At 32.0% G+C, this 21,728-nt stretch overlaps 3 protein-coding genes across 3 annotated transcripts; 2 read left to right on the top strand and 1 right to left on the bottom strand.

The window, feature by feature from the left end:
* Nucleotides 1–2,152: 2,152 nt before the first annotated feature.
* Nucleotides 2,153–7,302, top strand: HELRODRAFT_78010 (hypothetical protein; the record flags this gene model as incomplete). The annotated part of the gene is made up of 18 exons (XM_009018380.1): nt 2,153–2,287; nt 2,361–2,430; nt 2,544–2,681; nt 2,980–3,135; nt 3,247–3,392; nt 3,607–3,906; nt 4,067–4,192; nt 4,280–4,357; nt 4,457–4,660; nt 4,772–4,858; nt 5,154–5,274; nt 5,460–5,614; nt 5,721–5,849; nt 5,908–5,987; nt 6,069–6,221; nt 6,364–6,460; nt 6,534–6,606; nt 7,130–7,302. Coding segments are annotated over 18 exons (2,421 nt in total), but the record flags the coding sequence as incomplete, so codon positions are not given.
* A 3,596-nt stretch (nt 7,303–10,898) lies between these two features.
* Nucleotides 10,899–12,756, bottom strand: HELRODRAFT_171680 (hypothetical protein; the record flags this gene model as incomplete). Its single annotated transcript, XM_009018379.1, has 2 exons — nt 10,899–11,545; nt 11,898–12,756. 2 exons carry the CDS (start codon nt 12,754–12,756, stop codon nt 10,899–10,901), a joined length of 1,506 nt encoding a protein of 501 aa, XP_009016627.1.
* Nucleotides 12,757–13,237: 481 nt separating this feature from the next.
* HELRODRAFT_171679 (hypothetical protein) lies at nt 13,238–16,059 on the top strand (the record flags this gene model as incomplete). The annotated part of the gene is made up of 6 exons (XM_009018378.1): nt 13,238–13,292; nt 13,612–13,700; nt 13,886–13,969; nt 14,137–14,400; nt 15,800–15,856; nt 16,033–16,059. 6 exons carry the CDS (start codon nt 13,238–13,240, stop codon nt 16,057–16,059), a joined length of 576 nt encoding a protein of 191 aa, XP_009016626.1.
* Between the last annotated feature and the right edge of the window lie 5,669 nt (nt 16,060–21,728).

Genomic DNA, 21,728 nt, shown 5'->3' with positions numbered 1-21,728 from the left:
AGGACCACTATTATTCATATTATTTGTCAACGATATTTTTTCGGTATCAAATACTTGTAATACCGTGCTATATGCAGATGATACAAACATATTCTTATCTGGAGATAATCCATATCAGCTTTTCTCTAATATGAACAATGAGCTAATAAAATTTGTCGATTGGTTTGAAAATAATAAATTGACACTTAACGCTAAAAAGTCATGTTTCATCGTGTTTGGACCAAAAATCAAAACTAATGATCAAATTTTTAACGATTTAGCAATAACGCTTGGCGATTTTGCTCTTCCCAGGGTCTCCTCAATTAAATTTCTTGGTATAACACTACAAAGTGATTTAAAATGGATTGAACAAGTCAACCTAGTGCTCAGCAAAGTACATAAAGTAATAGGGGTGATCTATAGATCCCGTGACAAACTAGACCTCAAATCAATGATCACTCTTTATTACTCTTTCTTTTATCCTCATCTAATTTATGGGAATATTTTTTGGGGTTATTCATGCAAATATTTAAACAACAAATTGCAAATAGTTCAGAAACGTATATTAAGAATCTGTTTTTTCATAGGTTATCGCGATCATACTAGTTTCATTTTTTCCAACTATGGTTTTCTCAATATTGAACAAATTAATAAATACATTACGTTAATTTTTTTATATAAAGTCCAGCATTTTGATAATTATAGAGGATTGTTTGTTTTTGATAGGGTTGTTTCTTTGACCAGACAAAACAACATGTTGAAAATACCTAATAGTAGAACAGAATTAAATGATAGGTCCTGGTTTGTAAGAGGTGTTATTATCTGGAATGAACTAGGTTTTCATAATTTATCATTTTCTTCCTTGAACAATTTTAAAATAGTTGCTAGGAAAAAAATTTGTGATAATGAATAAATACTAATTGCATTTATTTTTTATCTTCCTGTATTTGTTTTATAAATGGACATTATTTTTCATTACATTTCGTTTTGGCACATTTTTTTATTTTTTTTAGTTAAGGTGGTCTGCACAAGTTTTTCTTTTTTGGATCTCCTGGTTTGATTTTTGCCGAATAAAATTGGATTGAAAAAAAAAAAAAAAAAAAAAATATATATATATATATATATATACTTTGTCTCTACTCTACTTTGTTGATTTCGTGTTTGTTAAACTTAACGATCATTTAATTAGTTATTACGATCTTCAACTTTGTGCAATATGACACTTTTACGTGTCATCGTTATCGATGATTCCTCTGATTCTAAATTTATTAGTGGGAAGGATTCCAATTGCCCGTTGTTGAATATTTATTATCGGATGTCTTTGTTCTATGTGTATTGATTCGGCTAGTCGTAAATTATAATGGTTGTTATTGTAAATTTTTGAAACTTAATCAGCTGGAGACAGGAGAGGAAAAACGAAGTCATAAAAAGACCAGCTTGGAAGACAAAAAAGTATATAAAAAAGTTCAAAGTAATACTAACTCTTAACTCTTTTTGGAAATATTGGCATGCATAACGCCGGATGACTGGTTGATTAAAACTCTACTAATGAAAACGGGGGAACTGTAACGTTAACTTGTCAAAAAATAGATGAATGATAGTACAAAATGAGCTGGTGAGGAAATAATATTAAAATCAAAAAGATTACAACTAAAATTCAATTAATTTACTATCAGAGCCTTTTGACTTTCAACTTAGTCTACTTGCGAATGTTAATGGAATGAATGAATGAATGAATGAATGAACGAATGAATGAATGAATGAATAAATGAATGAATGAATGAACGAAGGAATGAACGAACGAACGAACGAATGAATGAATGATCGTTTCTTTGATTAGGCTAATTGGAAATCGTTTAATTAGATTGTTTAAACTTTATAGAACGTCAATTGCTTTTTATGGAAGATAAAATTTGCTTATTTTAACAATCTAATGTTTTAAACATATAATATCATATCATATCATATTATATGATATGATATGATATTATATGATATTATATGATATGATATGATATGATATGATATGATATGATATGATATGATATGATATAATACAATATAATATAATACAACACAATACAATATAATATAATATAATACAATATAATACTTATAATTATTTACGTTGTGAATCTAAGTTATAGTTGAATAATTTTTTGTTTGTCAGGGTTTGACTCCGTTCTACGTCTTTCAAGTCTTCAGCATTTTGTTATGGTCGGCGGCGGAGTCATATTATTACTACTCAGCGTGCATCTTCCTAATGTCGGTCGTTTCGCTGATCGCTCAAATTGTTCAAGAACGAATGGTATTTAGATATAAACTTTTTGACATCTCATTTTTCAAAATCTCGTATTTTTTAATATTTTGATTACACGTAGATGGAGAGGGCATTGAAAAAAACAGTGAACAATATAAGCACATGTCTCGTTGCTAGACCGGGAAGAGAAGGTGAATACAAATTTGCTCTACGGAACAATTTTAATAATTTACATTGATTTAAGAAACATCTGAAAAATCGTTTTATTTATTTATAAAGTAGTTTGAAATTTATTACATTTCAGGTGTGATGTTTGAAGAAACAAGCTCGATTAATTTGGTGCCAGGCGATGTCATACAGATACCTTCGAGCGGTTGCATCATGCAGTGTGATGCTGTCCTCAACTCGGGGACAGCCATCGTCAACGAAAGCATGCTTACAGGTTCCATCAACCTTCTACAAGATGTTTGGAAAATAAATTTTATTATCACTATCATATTATATCATCATCTTCATTTTCATACAAACGCTTAGCAGACATTTGTATCAATTTTTGTTTCAACTATTTTGTAATCCACAAAAGTTCGAGTTTGGTCTGTTTTGGAATGATTTGTTTTGAAATAAAAAGAAATTATCTTGAAAAACGCGATGGTATGAACTGCTGCAAGTTGGCTCCAACTTAGCAAAAATTTTAATGCATCCCGTTAGTTATATTCTCTTAATGTAATATTTAACCACAGGAGAAAGTGTTCCCATAACAAAGACAAGTGTTTTGGATAACGAGCTCGTGTTCAACGAGAAAGACCACAACAGAAATATTTTGTATTGTGGTACGTGCGTTATCCAAACACGCACGGTGAATATGCAACCCGTAACCGCTATGGTCATTAGAACAGGTTGCGATTTTTTATTTTTACTTTTATATATATATTGTAATTTATTTAGAAAATTTAAAATAATTAAATAAAATTGCACAAGACACTTAACATCGTCACAAAAATATTCAGGATTCTTGACAACAAAGGGATCATTGATTTGTTCAATTTTATATCCAAAATCGATGGATTTTAAGTTCACAAAAGATAGTTACAAGTACGTTGCTGCTCTATCCTGTGTAGCCGTTGTTGGCATGGTCTATACGGCATGCTGCATGGTCAGCAACATTTTAAATGCAATTTATTAACAATTTCGAAGTCATATTTTTCTATTTTTTGTATTAAAAACTTATTATTTATAAATTGTAATAAAAGAAATAGCAAACTTAATAACTCGAAACTGATTAATGTTGTGAGTGAAGACATTTAACTAACGATAGCAAAATGTTGATCATACCTTTAAAAAATAATTTCCACTATATAATTTATTAGGCCTTAAATGGATCGGTGGCAGAAGATGTCATCATTCGAATGTTGGACATCGTGACCATCGTTGTTCCTCCAGCGCTGCCAGCCGCTCTCACCTACAGCATCGCTATTGCCCAGTATCGTCTCAAGAGGAATTCCATATTCTGTCTCAACTCCAAGTCAATCAACGTCTGCGGCAGTCTCGATGCATTTTGTTTTGACAAAACAGGAACGTTAACTGAGGACGGATTAGATATCTACTGCATTCAGCCTTGTGGTAGTCCGGGAAATGATGTCATTAGTAGCAACAGTGATAGTGGCATAGTCTTCTGTTCAGATGATAACATTAGGTCAGCCCCTAAGTGTTATATTAAATAATACAGCGACAATTGATACCTATAAAGGATAAATAAATTGCCTTTGTCTTAGATTTATGAAGCCGATTTATATGAACGAAAAAGATGAAACGTCAAAACATTCTCAGCCACTATCATCGTATTACCTGGATCATATACGGATCAACATGGCCTCCTGTCACTCGCTCGTTTGTCTTGATGGAATTTTTTGTGGAGATCCAATTGACTTGAAAATGTTCGAATACACACAATGGGTTAATATATTTTTATTTTTTGTTTAATATTTGATTGCATTATCTAAACTCAACAATATAGATAACATAAAATAATAAATTATCAAGCACTTCATTGAATATGAAGATGCCACAATGACAGACCTCAAAACGCCGATAGTAGTTAAGCCTAAATTAGAAAATCAAGTAACTTCTTATTACAAGTTTTCTATTAACTAAATTTTAATTTTTTTTATAATGTTTTTTAAAATTTATTTTCGTTTTGCCTACTACACGATAATTCAGGAAAAAATGATACCCGAATATGGTGTATTGAAACAGATGCCATTCAGTTCAAAACTTCAGCGGATGTCTGTTATTGTCAGGAGCCAACAGAGGCCAGCTGATTCTTTCGACCCACTCAACACTTTTTCCGTCTACGCAAAAGGATCTCCTGAAACGATATCCTCGTTATCAATTGCCCACACAGGCTGGCAAAAAATGCTTATTGTTATATATGTTTTGTCATTTCGCTATTTGATGTTTGACACAAACTTAACATAAACTCTGTCTTTATCGAAATTTATCATTTTATCACAAACAGTCCCAGCCAACTTTAAGCAAGTTCTCGTGCACTACACTCGCCAAGGTTTCAGAGTGCTTGCCCTAGCCTGGAAGCCACTTTACAGCGATGTACCGACTAGTGATGTCAACGGCATTTTAAAAATCGTGGAAAAAATGGACAGGTAGCTTTTGATTTCCAGCTATTTTACTACGCTTTTATTAACTTCCCATGTTTGTCTGTTCATTTGTTGTTCGTAGCTCGTTTTTTAGTTTGTTTGTCCGTTCATTTGTTGTTCGTGAGTTTGTTTGTTCGTTTTTTCGTTCGTTCTCTCGTTTATTTGTTTTGTACATATATGAGTATAAATTTTATAAATTTTTTTTCTTTAACTGATTATGTGATTTGCGTTAAACGTTAAACTGTTGTTTGAACTGTAGAGAGCAGATCGAAAGTTCTCTGATTTTTCTTGGCCTTATAGTTATGGAAAATAAATTGAAAAAAGAAACAATTTCCACTATAAAAAAGTTGAAAAACGCTGACTTAAAAATTGTAATGGTTACAGGTCAGAATTTAAAAGTTTCACATTAAAATTTTTGTAGAATTAAAATTATTTGTAAAACTGGAAGATTTAAAAAATCGGATGGTTTTCTTCACAAAACAAATATTTTTAAAATATTATTCAATTGCTATAACTATAGATAATTACAACAACTGGAGGAAAGAAAATTGAATTAAAAATGCTTGCAGGTGACAATTTATTGACCGCGCTAAACATCGCACAAAAATGTTTCTTCATTGAAAGGAACGAAAGTGTTTACTTCATATCACTGGATACACCCAACAACTCTGTTGACATTCCTTTGTTGTCCTTTTGCCAAATAAATGAGTTTGAAGATGATCATGTTGAAAAGATAACGCTCAACGATGTAAGATTGACATTAAAATTTTTTTGTTGTGTTCGATTCTTCTTTACTGAAGTACATTATGATTTATCTCTTCATCTTTCAGTTTTTAGGCGTAAGTTCTAGCGAATCAAACTTAAAAGAAGCAGAGGTTAAGCAGACCAAATATCATTTTGCTATAACTGGCAAAATGTGGAAACTCTTCAGATCTCATTATCCTGATTTGGTTTCCAAGGTACCATTTACTGAAATAAATTGTAATTTTTCAATTTAATATTTATTTTTATTTGAAGTTGGTCGTCAGGGGCACGATATTTGCGCGGTTTTCTCCAGACCAGAAAAAACAACTGGTCGAAGAACTGCAAGCTGTTGGGTAATGTTTTCAATCATTATTCTTGATAAACTTCAATCAAATTGTTGCAGTTAATTTTATCGTGAAAATAAATAAATGAAGATATTACGTTGGAATGTGTGGTGATGGGGCGAATGATTGTGGCGCTCTGAAGACCGCTCACTCGGGAATTTCGCTGTCTGAGACTGAAGCATCTGTAGCGTCTCCGTTCACGTCGAAGCAGGCCAACATCTCCTGCGTGGTCAGACTCGTCAGGTCAGATTTCAACCTATCAAGATAGTAAAATGTTAACATTACTGAAAACTATTGAAATTTCTCAGTTTTTAAAATATTTAAAATCTTTTAAACAAACTGTTAAAATACAAATCAACTGACAACACCGTAAACCATCCAACAGGGAAGGGAGGTGTGCCTTAGCAACATCTTTTGGAATTTTCAAATTCATGACGGCATACAGCATGAACCAGTTTCTCATCGCGTGCATTTTTATTTGGGTTAGATAAATTTACTTTTTTTTATAAAAAATATTATTGTTAGCAGTGTATTTTATTTTTTTCATTTAAATAGAATCTAACCTTGCTGAGTGACATGCAGTTCATGTATCAAGACATCTTCATGCTCACTCCACTGTCATTTACATGTTTGTTTAAACTTTCTCATTCAGATTCTTAAATTCAAAAATTGTTTCAACAGTAAGGTAACATTTAGTACCTCATATTCAAAAATGATCACTAAGTAATAATTGCTTGTAGTAGATAATTTGATTAAAAGTTACTTCAAAATTTTAAATAAAAATTTCACACACTAATATTATAAATGATAAAAAAATTAATTTTTCAAAACCATATTTTTAATTTAAATGTAAAAAAATCAATTCGGCTTTCTAAAAAAAACAATTTGGAGGAAATCGTCAAATTATTAGGCCTAAAAATGATTCTTGCAATTAAAAGTTGAAATTTTACAATTCCATTGTTTTTTATTTGGATTTAAAACCTATAAAGACAAAGCATAAAAGCACACCTACTTGAAAGCATCAGAAGGAAGAATGCTGACATTAAATATTAAACTTCAATTCATAAACATGCGACAAATTTCTGCCATGACGAAAACTTAAAGTACTTCATAAAATTAGAAAATTATTTTTCTGAAATAATTCCGCCCAGTTTGCTTCACATCATCGTACAAAGTGTTGGTAGCCAGAAAACCAATGATCAGCTTGGTTGCTTTCACTCCGTTACTTTCCATTGTAACGAACCTGGCACTGAACTTGGCGACCATGATTTTCATGTACTACTTCACGAAAAACCAAACATGGTTAGTAAAAGTACAATTTTAAGTTCATTATTTCAATCTGCATTTGAATGTTTTTTTCATTTGAATGAGCGTGTCTGTGCTCTGGTGTATGTATTTAAATGTTCATTTTGTTCATACGTACATAATTCGATACAAAGTCATATTTACGAAGTATGGCTGTGTCACCGTAATATGAATCTGAGCTTATAAAGAAGTCTCAACTCCAATGATGAGTTTATAAAAAATTGTAAGAAATCTACAAAGCAATCAGAGCTTTAAAAACTATTGAAATCTGTTTTTCAAGCATTCACCCGAACTATACTATTGAGCTTGAGATAATTTCAACCATGCCAAGACATAATTTCAGTGTTTTTTCAACAACCGTATAAAACGTTTTAGCGTTTGAACCAGGCGGCTTGAAAATTAATTTGGAAATTATATACAATTTGTTTGTGAAGGAATTTGAGCTATAGTGCTTGAACTTTAATGCTAACGAGAGGCGTTTGCGTCATTATATAACCGGCCATCATCGATTTCATCTGCCTTAGGTAACGTTAAAAGATTTCATAAACTTATGATGTCTTTTTAATGTTGCTCTTTCTTAATAAAAATATGAATGAGCAATTCCAACTTAAAGTTTTGTGACTTTACTTGACTATCGAAAATTTGGTTGTTTAAAACAGCCATTTAATATGGGTTTACTGCAAATCAATTATATCTAAATTGTATAATATAAGCTCCTACTTCATCCGGTGTACCATGAGTAATAAATTAAAGATCAATTAAATGCCTGTTTGTATGAAAATTTATATTATTATTATTATTATTATTGAAACATTTATGAAGCGCTAATTAAACGAATCTCAAAAGCGCTATCTAACAAAAACTGAACTTAACAACATAATTGAAATAACAAACGAGAAATCATTATACATCGCACAGAAATAAGGTAAAAATTTGGTCATAAACAAAAAAGTAATCAATTCAATATAACGAAAATACGAAATAATATTTAGAACATGTCGACTAAACAGAAAGAATTGATCAATAATGCATTACAATGAAAATAAATGAGATTTCAGTTTCTTCTTGGAATCACGCAGGTTTAGGTCCGGATTTCTGAGAGCAGCAGGCAGGTTGTTCCAAACAGTTGGTCCAGAAACAGCAATGTTACGAGAGCCCATACGGAGACTCGTTGTTGGGATCAACAGCAGGTTTGAAACATCGGATCTCAAGTGTGTTCCAGATGCTTTTGAAGATCTCTTTTTGAACCTGTCAGACAAATAAGATGGAGCTAGACCGTTGATAGACTTGTAGACAAGTGTTGAAATTTTGAACAACACTCTTTTGTCGACGGTTAGCCAATGAAGTTCTTTCAATATTGGAGACACATGATCGTATTTTTGAGCTCCAACAACAACTTTTGCGGCTCGATTCTGTATTGATTGAAGTACAGCCATGGATCGATCAGGTAAGTCATAAAACAAACTGTTGCAATAGTCGACGCGTGAGTCCACAAATGCATGAACCAACGTCTGCAACGTGGATGTATCTAAGGATCGTCGAATTTGATTGATTTTCCTGATTTGAAACATGCATTCGGCTGAGAGCTTCTTAATGTGTTGTTTCATTGACAAACCTGAGTCAATCATGAAGCCCAGATTAGCTGCTGTCTGACAAAATGGGATGACCTCATCATTAACAGTTATTGAATTTATATCTATTCTTGAAAGTTGCTGCCATGTTCCAATTGGTAAAAAAACAGTCTTGTTTTGGTTTAGTTTTAAACCATTGTTTTGCATCCACTTATTGACCCCAGACAAACATTTAACCAGTTTGTCCAATTCTGATTTAAAAGAATCTGGCCTGCTCGTAACAATAATTTGCAAGTCGTCCGCAAAAGCATGACCTGAAAAACCAAATGATTCTATTATCTTTAGTACTTCAGATGTATAGATAAGGAATAGAATAGGACCTAAAACCGAACCTTGTGGCACACCAGACAGCATGACATTAACCTCAGACAATTTACCACCGAATGATACCTATTGTGATCTACCTACCAGATACGACTCAAACCACCTCAGAACAGCACCAGAGATTCCAAAACTGCAACGTAGTCTTGTTAAAAATACTTTGTGATCTACGCAATCAAATGCGGATGACATATCAAGAAAAACTAGCATTGCCACATTTTGTTCATCAATTGCCCCGTACACTTCTGAGAAAACTTGCAAAAGAGCATTTCAGTCGAGTGGTACTGACGGAATCCAGATTGATATTTCGGCAATAAATTGTTATTGTTCAAGTAACTGAGTGTTTTCCTGGCAACCACACGTTCGATAATTTTGGATAGGAAAGACAGATTAGAAATTGGTCTGTAGTTCCCAACATCATTTTCGTCTAGATTATGTTTCTTCAGCAGCGGAGTTATGATAGCATGCTTGCAGCCAGAAGGAAACTGTCCCACATTTAAACTGCTGTTTATCAGGTCTACCAACAATGGTGCGAATAGTTTTATAAACTTCTTTAATACGTGGGTAGGTATTTCATCTTGTTGACACGACTTTGTAGGTGAGTTTTGAACTAACTGTATTACCTCCTCTTTAGAAACCATAGAAAACGTTGAGAACAAACTATTATTGACACCTGATTGGAATTCTGCCAGGCTCAGTTGAGCATCGTTGTTGACACTATCTCTCAGCTTGCTTAACTTTTCATTGAAATAGCACATAAATCGATCAGGTGTTAGTTCATCCATATCCGAGCAGGATTTATCGTTACGACCCCTACAGAGAATGCTGTTCACAACCCGCCAAAGATTTTTTGGTTTCATCTTATTGTCATCAACAATTTTTGTCCAATACTGACGACGTTTTTTAGAGAAAAGTTCCAATTTATTCTTCAAAGCAGTCTTCCATTCATCTTGATGAATCAACTGTGAACTTTTTCTGTATCTTCTTTCCATTTTTCTGCACAAACGCTTGGCTAACCTGCAATCATTATCAAACCACGGAGCCATACGAACGTTATTGGTAGTCACTGCACGAATAGGGACAACTTTATCAGCAATAGGTTTTAACTCGTTGTTAAATAAATGCAATTCCTTGTCTACCTCATTGCTTTGACATGATTTGGAGAGTGGAGATTCAAGCACGAGTTTGATGAAGTCATCAACATTCATCTGATTCTACATTTTAGAATTTTTTTTAATTCCAACCAAATATCCTCGAGTCATCGACAGTTCAGCCCAAATAAAACTATGATCAGAATAAATTCCACTTGGATGAACTAAACAATCATGAACTGGAAAATCCTCGGAGGTTACTATCAAGTCTAGTGTACCACCACGTAAATGTGTTGGTGCTTTTACACGATTGATGAGTTGAAAATTATCAAAGATATCATTTAAATTAGCAGCATAAGGATCATTCGTCTTTTCAACGTGCACATTGAAGTCCCCGGTTAAAATAATTCGAGAACTGAGTACTGTAATGTTTTCCAGAATAGAAATCAGTTCTTTAAAAAATAATCCAGACAGCTGTGCAGGACCCGGTCTGTAAATAGCGAGCAAAATAAACTGACTATTAACTGTGAACCTGACCGCCAAAACTTCAAATGTTGTAACTGTAGGTAAGGCTATTTTTTTACATTTAAACATAGACAAAAAAATATTATCAATCCACCATGGAGAGGGTCGTTATCTCTTACACAATCTACAAAGCGGTAACCAGGAGGAGTAGATAACGCAATGGAGGGATTTTCTGATGAACCATGCCATAATTCAGTAACAACAAAAATATCCAAACCATCACTGATCAAATCATAAATGATGTTGTACTTTGAGCCAATCGATCTTATATTTAGTAAACCCAATTTTATTTTAACCACACAAAAGTTATTATTAGTCCGATCATTTTTGATTCCACCAATATTTCTACCAACAGCACCACCTTTCATTACATTGTTATTACCTACTTTTTTAAGATCATTAAAACCACCACTTTCATTACGATCATTACCGGTACCATTTGTTATTACGCAATCACTACCATCATCTTTACCACAACCATTTATACCAATAACGTTCAGATCGCTTCCAGTACCACAGACCATCGAATAACCACCACCATCAAGACCATGACCATCATTACAACAACCAAAATTAACATTACCATTTAAATCATTGCCAGTGCCTTTCATCATTAAACATTTATTACCGTCGAGAGATGAATCCAAATAATCGTCACCAATAACTCCAAGCGTCAGACTGCGAACACCAAAATCTTCACACAAACAACATTACTATTATTATTCAAATTAAAACTAACATCTTTTATGTTAAAATTGCCACCACCTTCTTTACCACTAACTCTATCACTTGCATTAATATGACCATAATTTTTAAAATCATTAACATTACAATTTGATATCGAATATTTTCTAATATCATCACCACGGCCATCATCATACCCACAAACATTACCAACAAAACTACTACCACCAATACTCTTTGTCGTCAAAGAGTCACCATGAAAGCCATCATCACCACCAACATTATTAGTTTTCGTCAGTTGAACACCTAGGTCTGTCTCTGAGTTACCGAAAATTTGACCACCCTCCATTTGCCAACCTGACCTCTTACAAGGTATAAAAAACCCTTGTCAGAAGCTTCCAATGCCCTTGCCTCCTCTATCTTTGACCTCAGTTCCTTTCTCTGCTCTGGGGAGAGATCGTGACTGAGTCCGATGCGACCCAGGCTGACGTCAAGCGATTTTAATTTAGAGACGTTTTTAATTATCATGTTTTTTATGTCAACACTATCCATTTTCAAAAGCAGCGGTCGGGTATGATCGTCTGATTTTTTTCCGAGTCTAGTTAGATGAACTAGGTTAGCATCAACAACATTATTAGACAGGTGTTTCAGAATTTTCATGACGTCCACCCGATCACTGCCACTCTCAGGCAAATGAAACATAATTAAATTATTTTCTCTTTCTTTGATTTGTTTAGCATCATTTATTGTCGTCTGGACTGTTTTTACTTCAGCCTTGATATCATCAGTGTGTCTTTTAATCCCGCGACTGACGATATCTGCAAATGATACTTTCATATCATTCTTCAAGATGTTCAATTCACCACGAAAAACATCAGAGCTCTCAAGTTGGTTTAACTTTTCTTTATTACTTTCTATTACTGCGTTGATATTCTCGAGCTCAGACTTTATATTTGCATTCAAATCGTTCAATGTGTTGAGTTTGTTGAAAACATCTTTTCTGAGAGAATCGACAGAGCTGGTCAACTTTTTAATGTTAGGTCCCTGACTTGAGCATCTATCACAGAACCATCTGAGGTTGGTGCTGGAATCCAAGAGGTTGCAAACCTCTTCAGGAATTGAAACACAGTTCGCATGCGCAAAGAACTCACACTGAGAACATTTAACAGCCTTCCCCTGACCTTTCGCCTCTGAACATTGCAAACATTTATTTTTATTCATTTTCACCAAAAAACAGTTTAACTTTCAATTTATAATATTGAACGTTAGAATCTGAGTTAATGTTCGTACACAACACTCCTTATGCGTTGACGACAACAAATTATATTCAGCTAGTTTAAAAAAAAGCTATATAACAATACAAGTTAATTCTAAATTAAATTATTTAATTAAATTGTTAACTAATTCAAAAAATAAAAATACGGTGATACTCCTCTTAATTTATGCTTTAAAAGGAATCCAAAATTAACAATATAACCTCGATATAAATTTGATAAAAATTACAAAAACGCAGAGAATATCAAATACGGCTAAACCCAACGTAGCGAAAAAAATGTATCTGAATACTGCATACTCAGAAGAAAAATGCTGATTAAAATTTATTTTTGAACAATTTGTAAGGTACGAGGATGGAGTGACGGATGAATTCATCAGCCATTTGAGCACATGCATCTACCTGGTGACCGCCATACATATCCCCATCATGGCCGTGATTTACTCGCGGGGACCACCTTTTCAAAAACATTTCATGTTCAACTGTTAGCGATCTTTCAATTTTGATTTAAATTATATTTACCGTTTATTGAAATACAATTTCAATCACAAATTTTAAAAAATTCTCCCCACGTAGAAATATAAATTTAACCGATTGCAAATTCTCTATGTACTTTTTCTCGACCCTATTTGTTCCATTTTGATGTTTTGACATTAGAATTGCTTCAACCCGACTAATTCAATTCTCAGTTAATCTATATTTAACTGTAGATCAAGTGAATATTGTAGTTAATGAAGGATATGTGTGATTTAGTGATCTGTTAAGCATCGTTCGATGTACATACGATAATGAATACTTTGCAGATGCTTTTGTGATCAATTTGATAATTGTGATAACGGCCAGCTATCTCATGATCATGTACTCCAATCCATGGTGGTCCACTCTTATGAAGGTATCTCGCAATTTTATTTTTTTTGTATTGCAGCCATTGCGAATCTGTTCTGCTTTGATTAGTTTTTATTTTAAAAAAATGAAATTGGGCGTGATTTTGAAATTTTGTATATATAAAAAAAAATAATGTTGAAACTATGAAAGTTGTTTCTAAATATTTAATTGTAATTTATTTTTTTTCTCCAGTTCAAAATGCCTCCATCGTATGAATACAGGGGTGTAATAGTTGGTATAACCACATTCCACTTCATTCTGTGCTACCTTTTCGAGGTTAGCAATTTTTTGATAAAATCAATACTTCTTGAGTTGTCGTAAGTATTATCTGTACTGAAAGTTGATATAATCATTAGATTATATAAACAGACTTAATCTAAACTTAATTTCATCTTTGTTTAAACTCACTTTCACTCTCACTCTATCCATTTCGTCATTCACAGAAACATGTCATTGGGGAATATGTTGAAACCATTGTTCAGCCCTGGCTGTCTAAGCTGTGCTTAAAGACGGCAACTAAATATGAAATCATCGAAAGAGAACTCAGTGTCAATGAAGAATGGCCTCGCGTGACTAGAATGGATATTGATCATTTCATGGATAGGGAGGTTGACGTTGAACCAGATACCGAGTCAGAGCAACCTATAAATTCGCTTAATGAAAAACGCCAGGAATGTCCTCCTGAAGTGAACGATCATGCAAAAAAAGTAAATTTAATATTTTCTCTTTTGTTTTGAAAGCTGCAAATGATGATTGTTAACTTTAATTTCCAGATTTCTTCAATGAACGAAATCTCATTTCACAACAAATGCTTTCAAATCGATTGTGCTAATGAAGAAACTGAAGTCTGAACATTTTTTAAAACCTTTGAAAGCGTTTTGTAAATAATTTTCGACATTAAGCAAACTTTTACTTTTTTACTTTATAACATTTATTTTAAAAAATTATTTGAATCGATAAATTTTAGATGAAAAACGTTAAGACCGGGTTAAAATCCTTTCTTAATGTTAGAAACGCTTACCGAAAATCCTAACATTACCTACTGTGACGCTGACCTAGAAGCATTTGCCCACAATCAATAATCATCTGCGCTTTCAGCAAACCTTAAATACCTACTATTTTTTTTTTAACTTGCTTTATCTTGAATAGGATATCTTTTCGAAACATTTCTTTCAATATTTTATTCTGCACTATAGGTTTTATTCTCACGACAATTTAAAGAGATCCCGATTGAATTTAATTGATTTACTTAATTTTTAATTTAAAAATTTTAAAAATCTTGATTTTGAAAAAGTCATGGTTTGATCGTTAAAATTTTTAACGCTCAAATCACTCACGTGTTTTCTGAAACTGAAGCATTATTTAATCGTTTGGTTTGTCATTCGTTTGATTTTCTGTTTAAGGACGTTGAAATTTCGTGACTTAGTCTAAATTTCGTCAAGCTTATGTATATATATATTAATAATTTAAAACTGTAAAAAGTTAATCACAGTTTTATGAAAAGAAGACTTGTCTCTCAAAGTGTATCGCTTAGATCCAAACATTTACTTATCAGAAAAAGCGTGGCATCCTTTGTGGACATCACTTTAATAGATTCCTAACAAAAGTTTCAAAATATATTTCTTCAATATCTGGGGTTCAATAATTTCTCATCGTGTGCTAAGTGGTTAAATTAAGCTGTGGTATCAAAATTCTGTTTCTACATTTTATGTGGACACGTCTGTGAATGATGTTTCTCAGTTTATAGAATTCCAAGTGCTTTGTCCTGTATCGAATTCCAAGTGCTTTGTTATTTGTGTGTGTGTGTGTGTGTTTGTGTGTTGTGTGTGTGTGTGAAATCATTATCCTTTTATTATCCCTTCATTTTAACAACAAATCCAGTGCTCCCCCGTTGTAAACGTTATTTGTGTTGAAAGTTATTAAAATTCATTTTTTAACGAAAAAAGTAGTGTTTTTGAAGGAAAAATGAACATTATTAGCCCCAAAAATGATGGTAAGTAAAATTTTGACTACATTATCATAAAAGTTAGCTTCCGTTCAAATGTTGGTCTCTTCCGGCGAAAATTGAAGCATCCAAAACAAATTTGTGAAAGTTCTCCCATCCAGGTGTTCCTTCCTAACCCAACTTTGAAAATGTTTTTAGTAGAAATTCTCTACCCCCCGGTCATTAACTTTTGATAACTTTTAATTGCATCATTTTTTTAAGCTTATTTTTCTCCGGTTTCCACTTTTTTAACTTTAAATGTTAGTTAAATTTAAGCGCTCCTATGGCAAAAACGTATTTTGGATCACGGGGTAAATAATTCATAAAGCCAAATTGGCATTATTTGTAATCGCAGCAACAAAATCCGATCTCGACCTTCTGAATAATATTTTTATAAATAACAGAATTTAATAAAATAAAATCGTCGGATGGTTCGTCATAAAAACTTTCAAATGTTTCTTTTTCTTCAACTTTCATTCTCAATGGTAGCCATTTTATCATCTTATTTGTTCTATCGAGTTATGCCATATTGTTTTTATTTATTTATTCATGAAATTTGTATGTGCGAGATAAAATATTTTATATAAATAAATAAAATTTAATTAAAAAATCAATTAATTTTATTTTATTATTCATTAAATTATTCAATTTCAATTTATGGTAGAAGAATAAAATGGATGTACTGGCAGTATTCGTTATTTATTAATAATAAATTTATTATTATTATTAAATAATAAGTTTGTAATCAAAGAAATTTTTTAGTGTTTTAATTTCTGTTTGTTACTCTGTTGCATTTTATAATTTATATCAAATTAAAATTAATTAAAATTAAAGCTGATAAAAATTTAAAGTGAAAAGTTTAGTTAATTAAAGAGGCATAAACCCTTGCTGTATTTATTATTTTATATTTATTTATTTTATAAGGATTTTCTATTTTTAATTTATCATTTATCGTTATTGAATTATTTAAAAATATAATAATTATTAATGTTAGTTATTAATATTGTTAAATATTAATATTATAATTTACATTGATAAGCTGTAGGTCAGGACATGCAGCACTGCAATTTTAATTATTTTTTAAATTTTTTATTAGAGTCTTCTAATAATAAATAATATCAATTTCAATTTTAAGTTTTTTTTCTTGTTTTATTAAAAGCTAATAAACAGTTAATTTTGACATTTGTTGTATTTACTTTTACTTATAAAAAGTAAAGACTAAACTGCCAACCAAGTTGTGACGAGTTCTTATTTGATTTCGCTTGATTCTGTGAGTTAAAGGATCACTAATTTCGCCTAATAATCCTTTCCTTTCAAAAAGATCATAAACAAGCAAGTGATGTTTCTTTACTTGTTTTTCTAAATTCATTTTTTATACATATTATAATCAGACATTTAAATAAGCAATGCAATGCAAATAAATTTAACTTTTTATTTGATTATTTTCATTTAATTATATTGAATAGTTGAAGAAAAAATGTCTGATGTTGATCCGGAGACTTTATTGGAATGGCTGCAAACAGGACATGGTAGCGAAAGAGACATGCAGCTGATTGCTTTGGAGCAGTTATGCATGCTGCTTCTTATGTCTGATAATGTAGACAGGTGTTTTGAAAGGTAATACATGTTATTAAATGTGTTTGCAATTTTTTCCACTTTAATAATAGTCATAGATAGTTTTGTAGAAATATTCATCTGTTTTTAATAAGAATAACTTTTAAAAATATTTCAGTTGTCCTCCGAGAACATTCCTTCCAGCTCTGTGTCAAATCTTTTTAGACGAAACAGCACCTGATTCTGTGTTGGAAGTGACTGCTAGAGCCATCACTTATTATTTAGACGTGTCCGCTGAATGTACTAGAAGAATAATTGCTGTTGATGGAGCAGTCAAGGCACTTTGTAACAAATTAGTCATCACAGACGTTGAATCAAGAACCAGCAAAGATCTTATTGAACAATGCATTAAGGTAAGTTATTTGTTTGTAAATTTATATTTGAAATTTCTTTTAACTAAAGATTTATATTTATAGGTTTTTTACTTTCAATTTTTTGACTGATCTGTCAAATTAATCTTTCAAGGTGCTCGAGTTTGTTTGCACAAGAGAATCAGGAGCAGTATTTGAGGCAGGTGGGCTTCAATGTGTTTTAACATTCATCAGAGAACATGGAACCCAAGTTTGCTCCATTTTATTTCTAAAATAACTTTTTATTTAAAAATTTTCAATTATTTTTTGATTGAGGGGCAAATTTTATTAGCACTTTTTTGACTAACAATTGAGATAGCATTGGTCTTTTATTGCTATTATTAGGTTATTTCTGTCATTTCTTTTATCAATCAAATCAACATGAAGGCCCAAGCCTGAAGCCGTAATGAGCATTTAATTTGCTTGATTTTGTGACAGCTTGTCTGCCTACCCATTTAATCCATTATAACTAATTTTATTTAACAATACATAATTTCAATGTTAAAAAATTGCATGACAAATTTCTGGCTTAATTTTATGATTTGGTAAAAACCATAAAAAGATGTCAAGAAAATTTTATTTATTAGTAGTGGAAAAGTTTTTTTATTTTGACTGACCAACTTGCAGGCTGGTTAGAGAAAATATTTTTGCAACCCAGATAAAATATGAAATTGTAAGATATTGATTAAGAAACAAGGGCAAACAAAACTTTTATCAACTCACTTGACAGCTATTATTATTCTGTTGATGCTTGGCTCTACACCAGTAGTGGGCAGATCTTCCCAGGTTGAACTATACAAATTCTTCTTTTTCTCATTGAGCAATATGTTTGCCTGGTAGGGAACTGACTTCAGTAACATGTTCTTGCAAGGTTTTTTGCTGCAAGATAATTATTCCTTCATGGTCATCTGTTTTGACTTTTTTAGTTTTGTGTATAACTTGTATGTTTCGTTTTAAAGTATTTTTTATGTTATATTCTTTAATAACGTCTACACTAGAGTTGTTGGTGTACGTTAATATTTCCACTTTTACTCTTAACTGCATTCGAGGTGTATTTTTTAATAGTCAATCATAGAGTGATAATTCAAAGTATTGTACAACGTTTTCATTATTTTAACATTAAAAAGCACTGTACCGTATGAATATCCAAACTATTTCCTGATTTGCATTTTATTAAGGCTCAACTAAGACGGGAATTCTGAACTGACAAACCATGTTTTCTCGTAGATGGCATGCAAATCAATTAAACATTAGTAACAATCAAAAAACTGAAAATATTTAAAATGAAACGTTAGAAAATAATGCTAGAAATTAGGAGTTCTTTTATTTTGATAGAAAAAAATTTAAAAAGCCATTTCATTTCATCTTTGATGTGCATTTGTAGGAAATCATGGAAAAATGTTTTAACGGTGGACTGGATGAATTAATTACATAGGCCTTATGTTGTTTTCTTCTGTATGAGTGTTTTTACATCAAAATAGTTCTATAGAAGGTCTTTGGATGAATTATTGATACTATGATGTATGAATGATGAAATTTGAATTTGATTTGAAAATTAATGTTGAAACTAGGTGCACAAAGATACCTTACATTCAGCCATGTCGGTTGTGACGAGGTTGTGTGGTAAAATGGAACCTCAGGATTTGTCATTGGACTTTTGCGTTGGCTCTCTGTCGAACTTGCTCGAGGATGAAGATTCATTTGTTAGTTTTTTTTACAAGTTTAGATTTTCACTTTCAAAGGTTACTGCATTTTGAATTACACAATTTAAATTGCAGAACTGAACAAATTATTATTTATATATTGAATTCATTTGTTTTTTTTTCTTAATTTATCAGCTAATGCAGCTTTGTATGTTAATAGTGGTTTGTTTTAAAAAACATTTCTGCAGTGCTGTTTTTAGTAGACATCTAGAAAGTAGAAAATGAGGTTTTTGTTTTAAATAATTGTATAATTTGTTTGATTTAAGAATCTAGTGCATTAATGCTACAAAAAGATAAGGTTAAACAACTATGAAAAAAAGTATAAATATAATATAAAAATAAAAAAAAAATAGGAATCTATATGAGGCTTGTATTAATTTAATACCGTTCCTATGATACTAGTCCAATCAGCTTGTCCTAATCTAATACTGTTATTCAGGAGAATGAATTCATTCATCATGCTTCCATCTATTTTATATTTAATTTAAATAAACTAATAAATATGCCTTTGTCATTCAGTCTCTAACCTCATCCAGAGTAGTGAAGCTTAGTTAAATTTATTTTGTATTTCAAGTCAAAAGTATCATGCTAGTTCATACTTTTTCAAGTTGGCACTAGAATGTTTACTTCAGAAAGTTGAAACTTGTTCAGGCATTTTTAACTGAAATATTATCAACTCTAAAGCTTTATTAATGGCTTAAACGTTATATAGAGGATCAGTAATTTAGATTTATTTTGTTCAAAAAAATATATAAAAGTTAATTTTAATTTTATTAAATTTTAAACATAAATTGTTTAACATGTTGTTGTGGTGGTGGTCAGGTCGCTGACGGTGCTCTTCGATGTTTTGCTTCACTGGCCGATAGATTCATCAGGAGAGGAGTTGATCCATTACCATTGGCTCGAAATGGATTGATGGATGAATTATTATCCAGACTGCAGTGTGGTGGTCCGTCATTGCATTCTTCTGCATCATCTGCCGCCCTTCCTGGGGCTGTAGGTCTTGCTCCAACAGTTAATGCCACTTCTGAATTGAAATCGTCCAATCAGAGTTTCTCAATTGTCATCAGTTTGCTGTTGACCTTATGTAGAGGTTCAGAATCTTTCACCCATGACCTTTTTAGGTCAAATCTGCCTGCTGCTATTGAGAAGGCCATGCAAGGTGATGATAGGTCAGTTTTCATAGGGTCACGTTTCTAATTTCTTGTTTAATTTTTATATATTTCAATTTTATTTTATATTTTTAGCGTAATTTTTAGTTTATCGTTTTTAATCTTATTATTATATTAATTCTTTGCGTGTGTATTAAACTTTTTAAGAGTTTGATTTTTGTAAAAAAAAAAAAAATTCAAATAATTTACAACATCCACGTTGTGCCATTCATTTTTACAGATGTGTCATGGATACAATGAGATTGGTAGATTTGCTGATGATTTTGTTGTGTGAGGGTAGGAAAGCCCTTCCGAAACAGGGTGGAGGAGCTAACCTGGCTGGACCACTCGGACCGAGGAGAAGTGAAAGTTCGGGCGAGCGATCCCACAGGCAGTTGATTGACTGCATCAGATGCAAAGATACCGATGCTTTAATCGATGCCATTGACAACTGCAGTATGTTTTTTCCTTTTTTCAACTTTCTTCTTCTTTCTTGAAAAGATATGCACCAAAATAAATAATTATGAAATTGTAATTTTTAAAGTATCGGTAGTGCTATTTAAAAGTCATCAAACGTGAATTGTTTGCAGACATGGAGGTCAATTACACAGATGACGTTGGTCAAACATTACTGAACTGGGCTGCTGCATTTGGAACTCACGAGATGGTAGGCACTATTGATATATTAAGTGCATTGGTGCACTAAGTGCATTGGCGCATTAAGTGCATTGGTGCATTAAGTGCATTGGTACATCAAGTACATTGGTACATTAAGTACATTGGTATATTAAGTGCATTGGTATGCAAATAAAAAAAGTTTTGAGTTTTCATTTGCACATTGCCTGCATTTTGGTTTAAACAGATGATTAAATCTTGTTTTGCAACAATATACAAAGAGAGTTAATTTGTGGTGTATGAGAGGTTGTATAATATCTCCATCAAATTTAATATGTCTGGTTTAATAATTTTTGCTGATTCAACAGATTTAATTTTCAATTTAAGGTTGAATTCTTATGCGAGCGAGGAGCTGATGTGAATAGGGGCATGAGGTCGTCTTCGCTGCACTACGCTGCTTGTTTTGGAAGGCCACAGATTGTTAAGGTTGGTTGCTTTCATAATTCAGAATAAAAATTCATATCTCATTCAATATCTAGTTCAATGTATTTTTCAAATAGCAATTTTAAAGTTTCAGCTGATTTCAGATAGGTTATAAATAAAATACATTATAATAAA

The sequence above is a fragment of the Helobdella robusta genome (assembly GCF_000326865.2).
Source record: "Helobdella robusta unplaced genomic scaffold HELROscaffold_21, whole genome shotgun sequence".
Classification (NCBI taxonomy): domain Eukaryota; kingdom Metazoa; phylum Annelida; class Clitellata; order Rhynchobdellida; family Glossiphoniidae; genus Helobdella; species Helobdella robusta.
The sequence above is the reverse complement of the archived record's forward strand: the minus strand, read 5'-3'. Positions and strand labels throughout refer to the sequence as shown.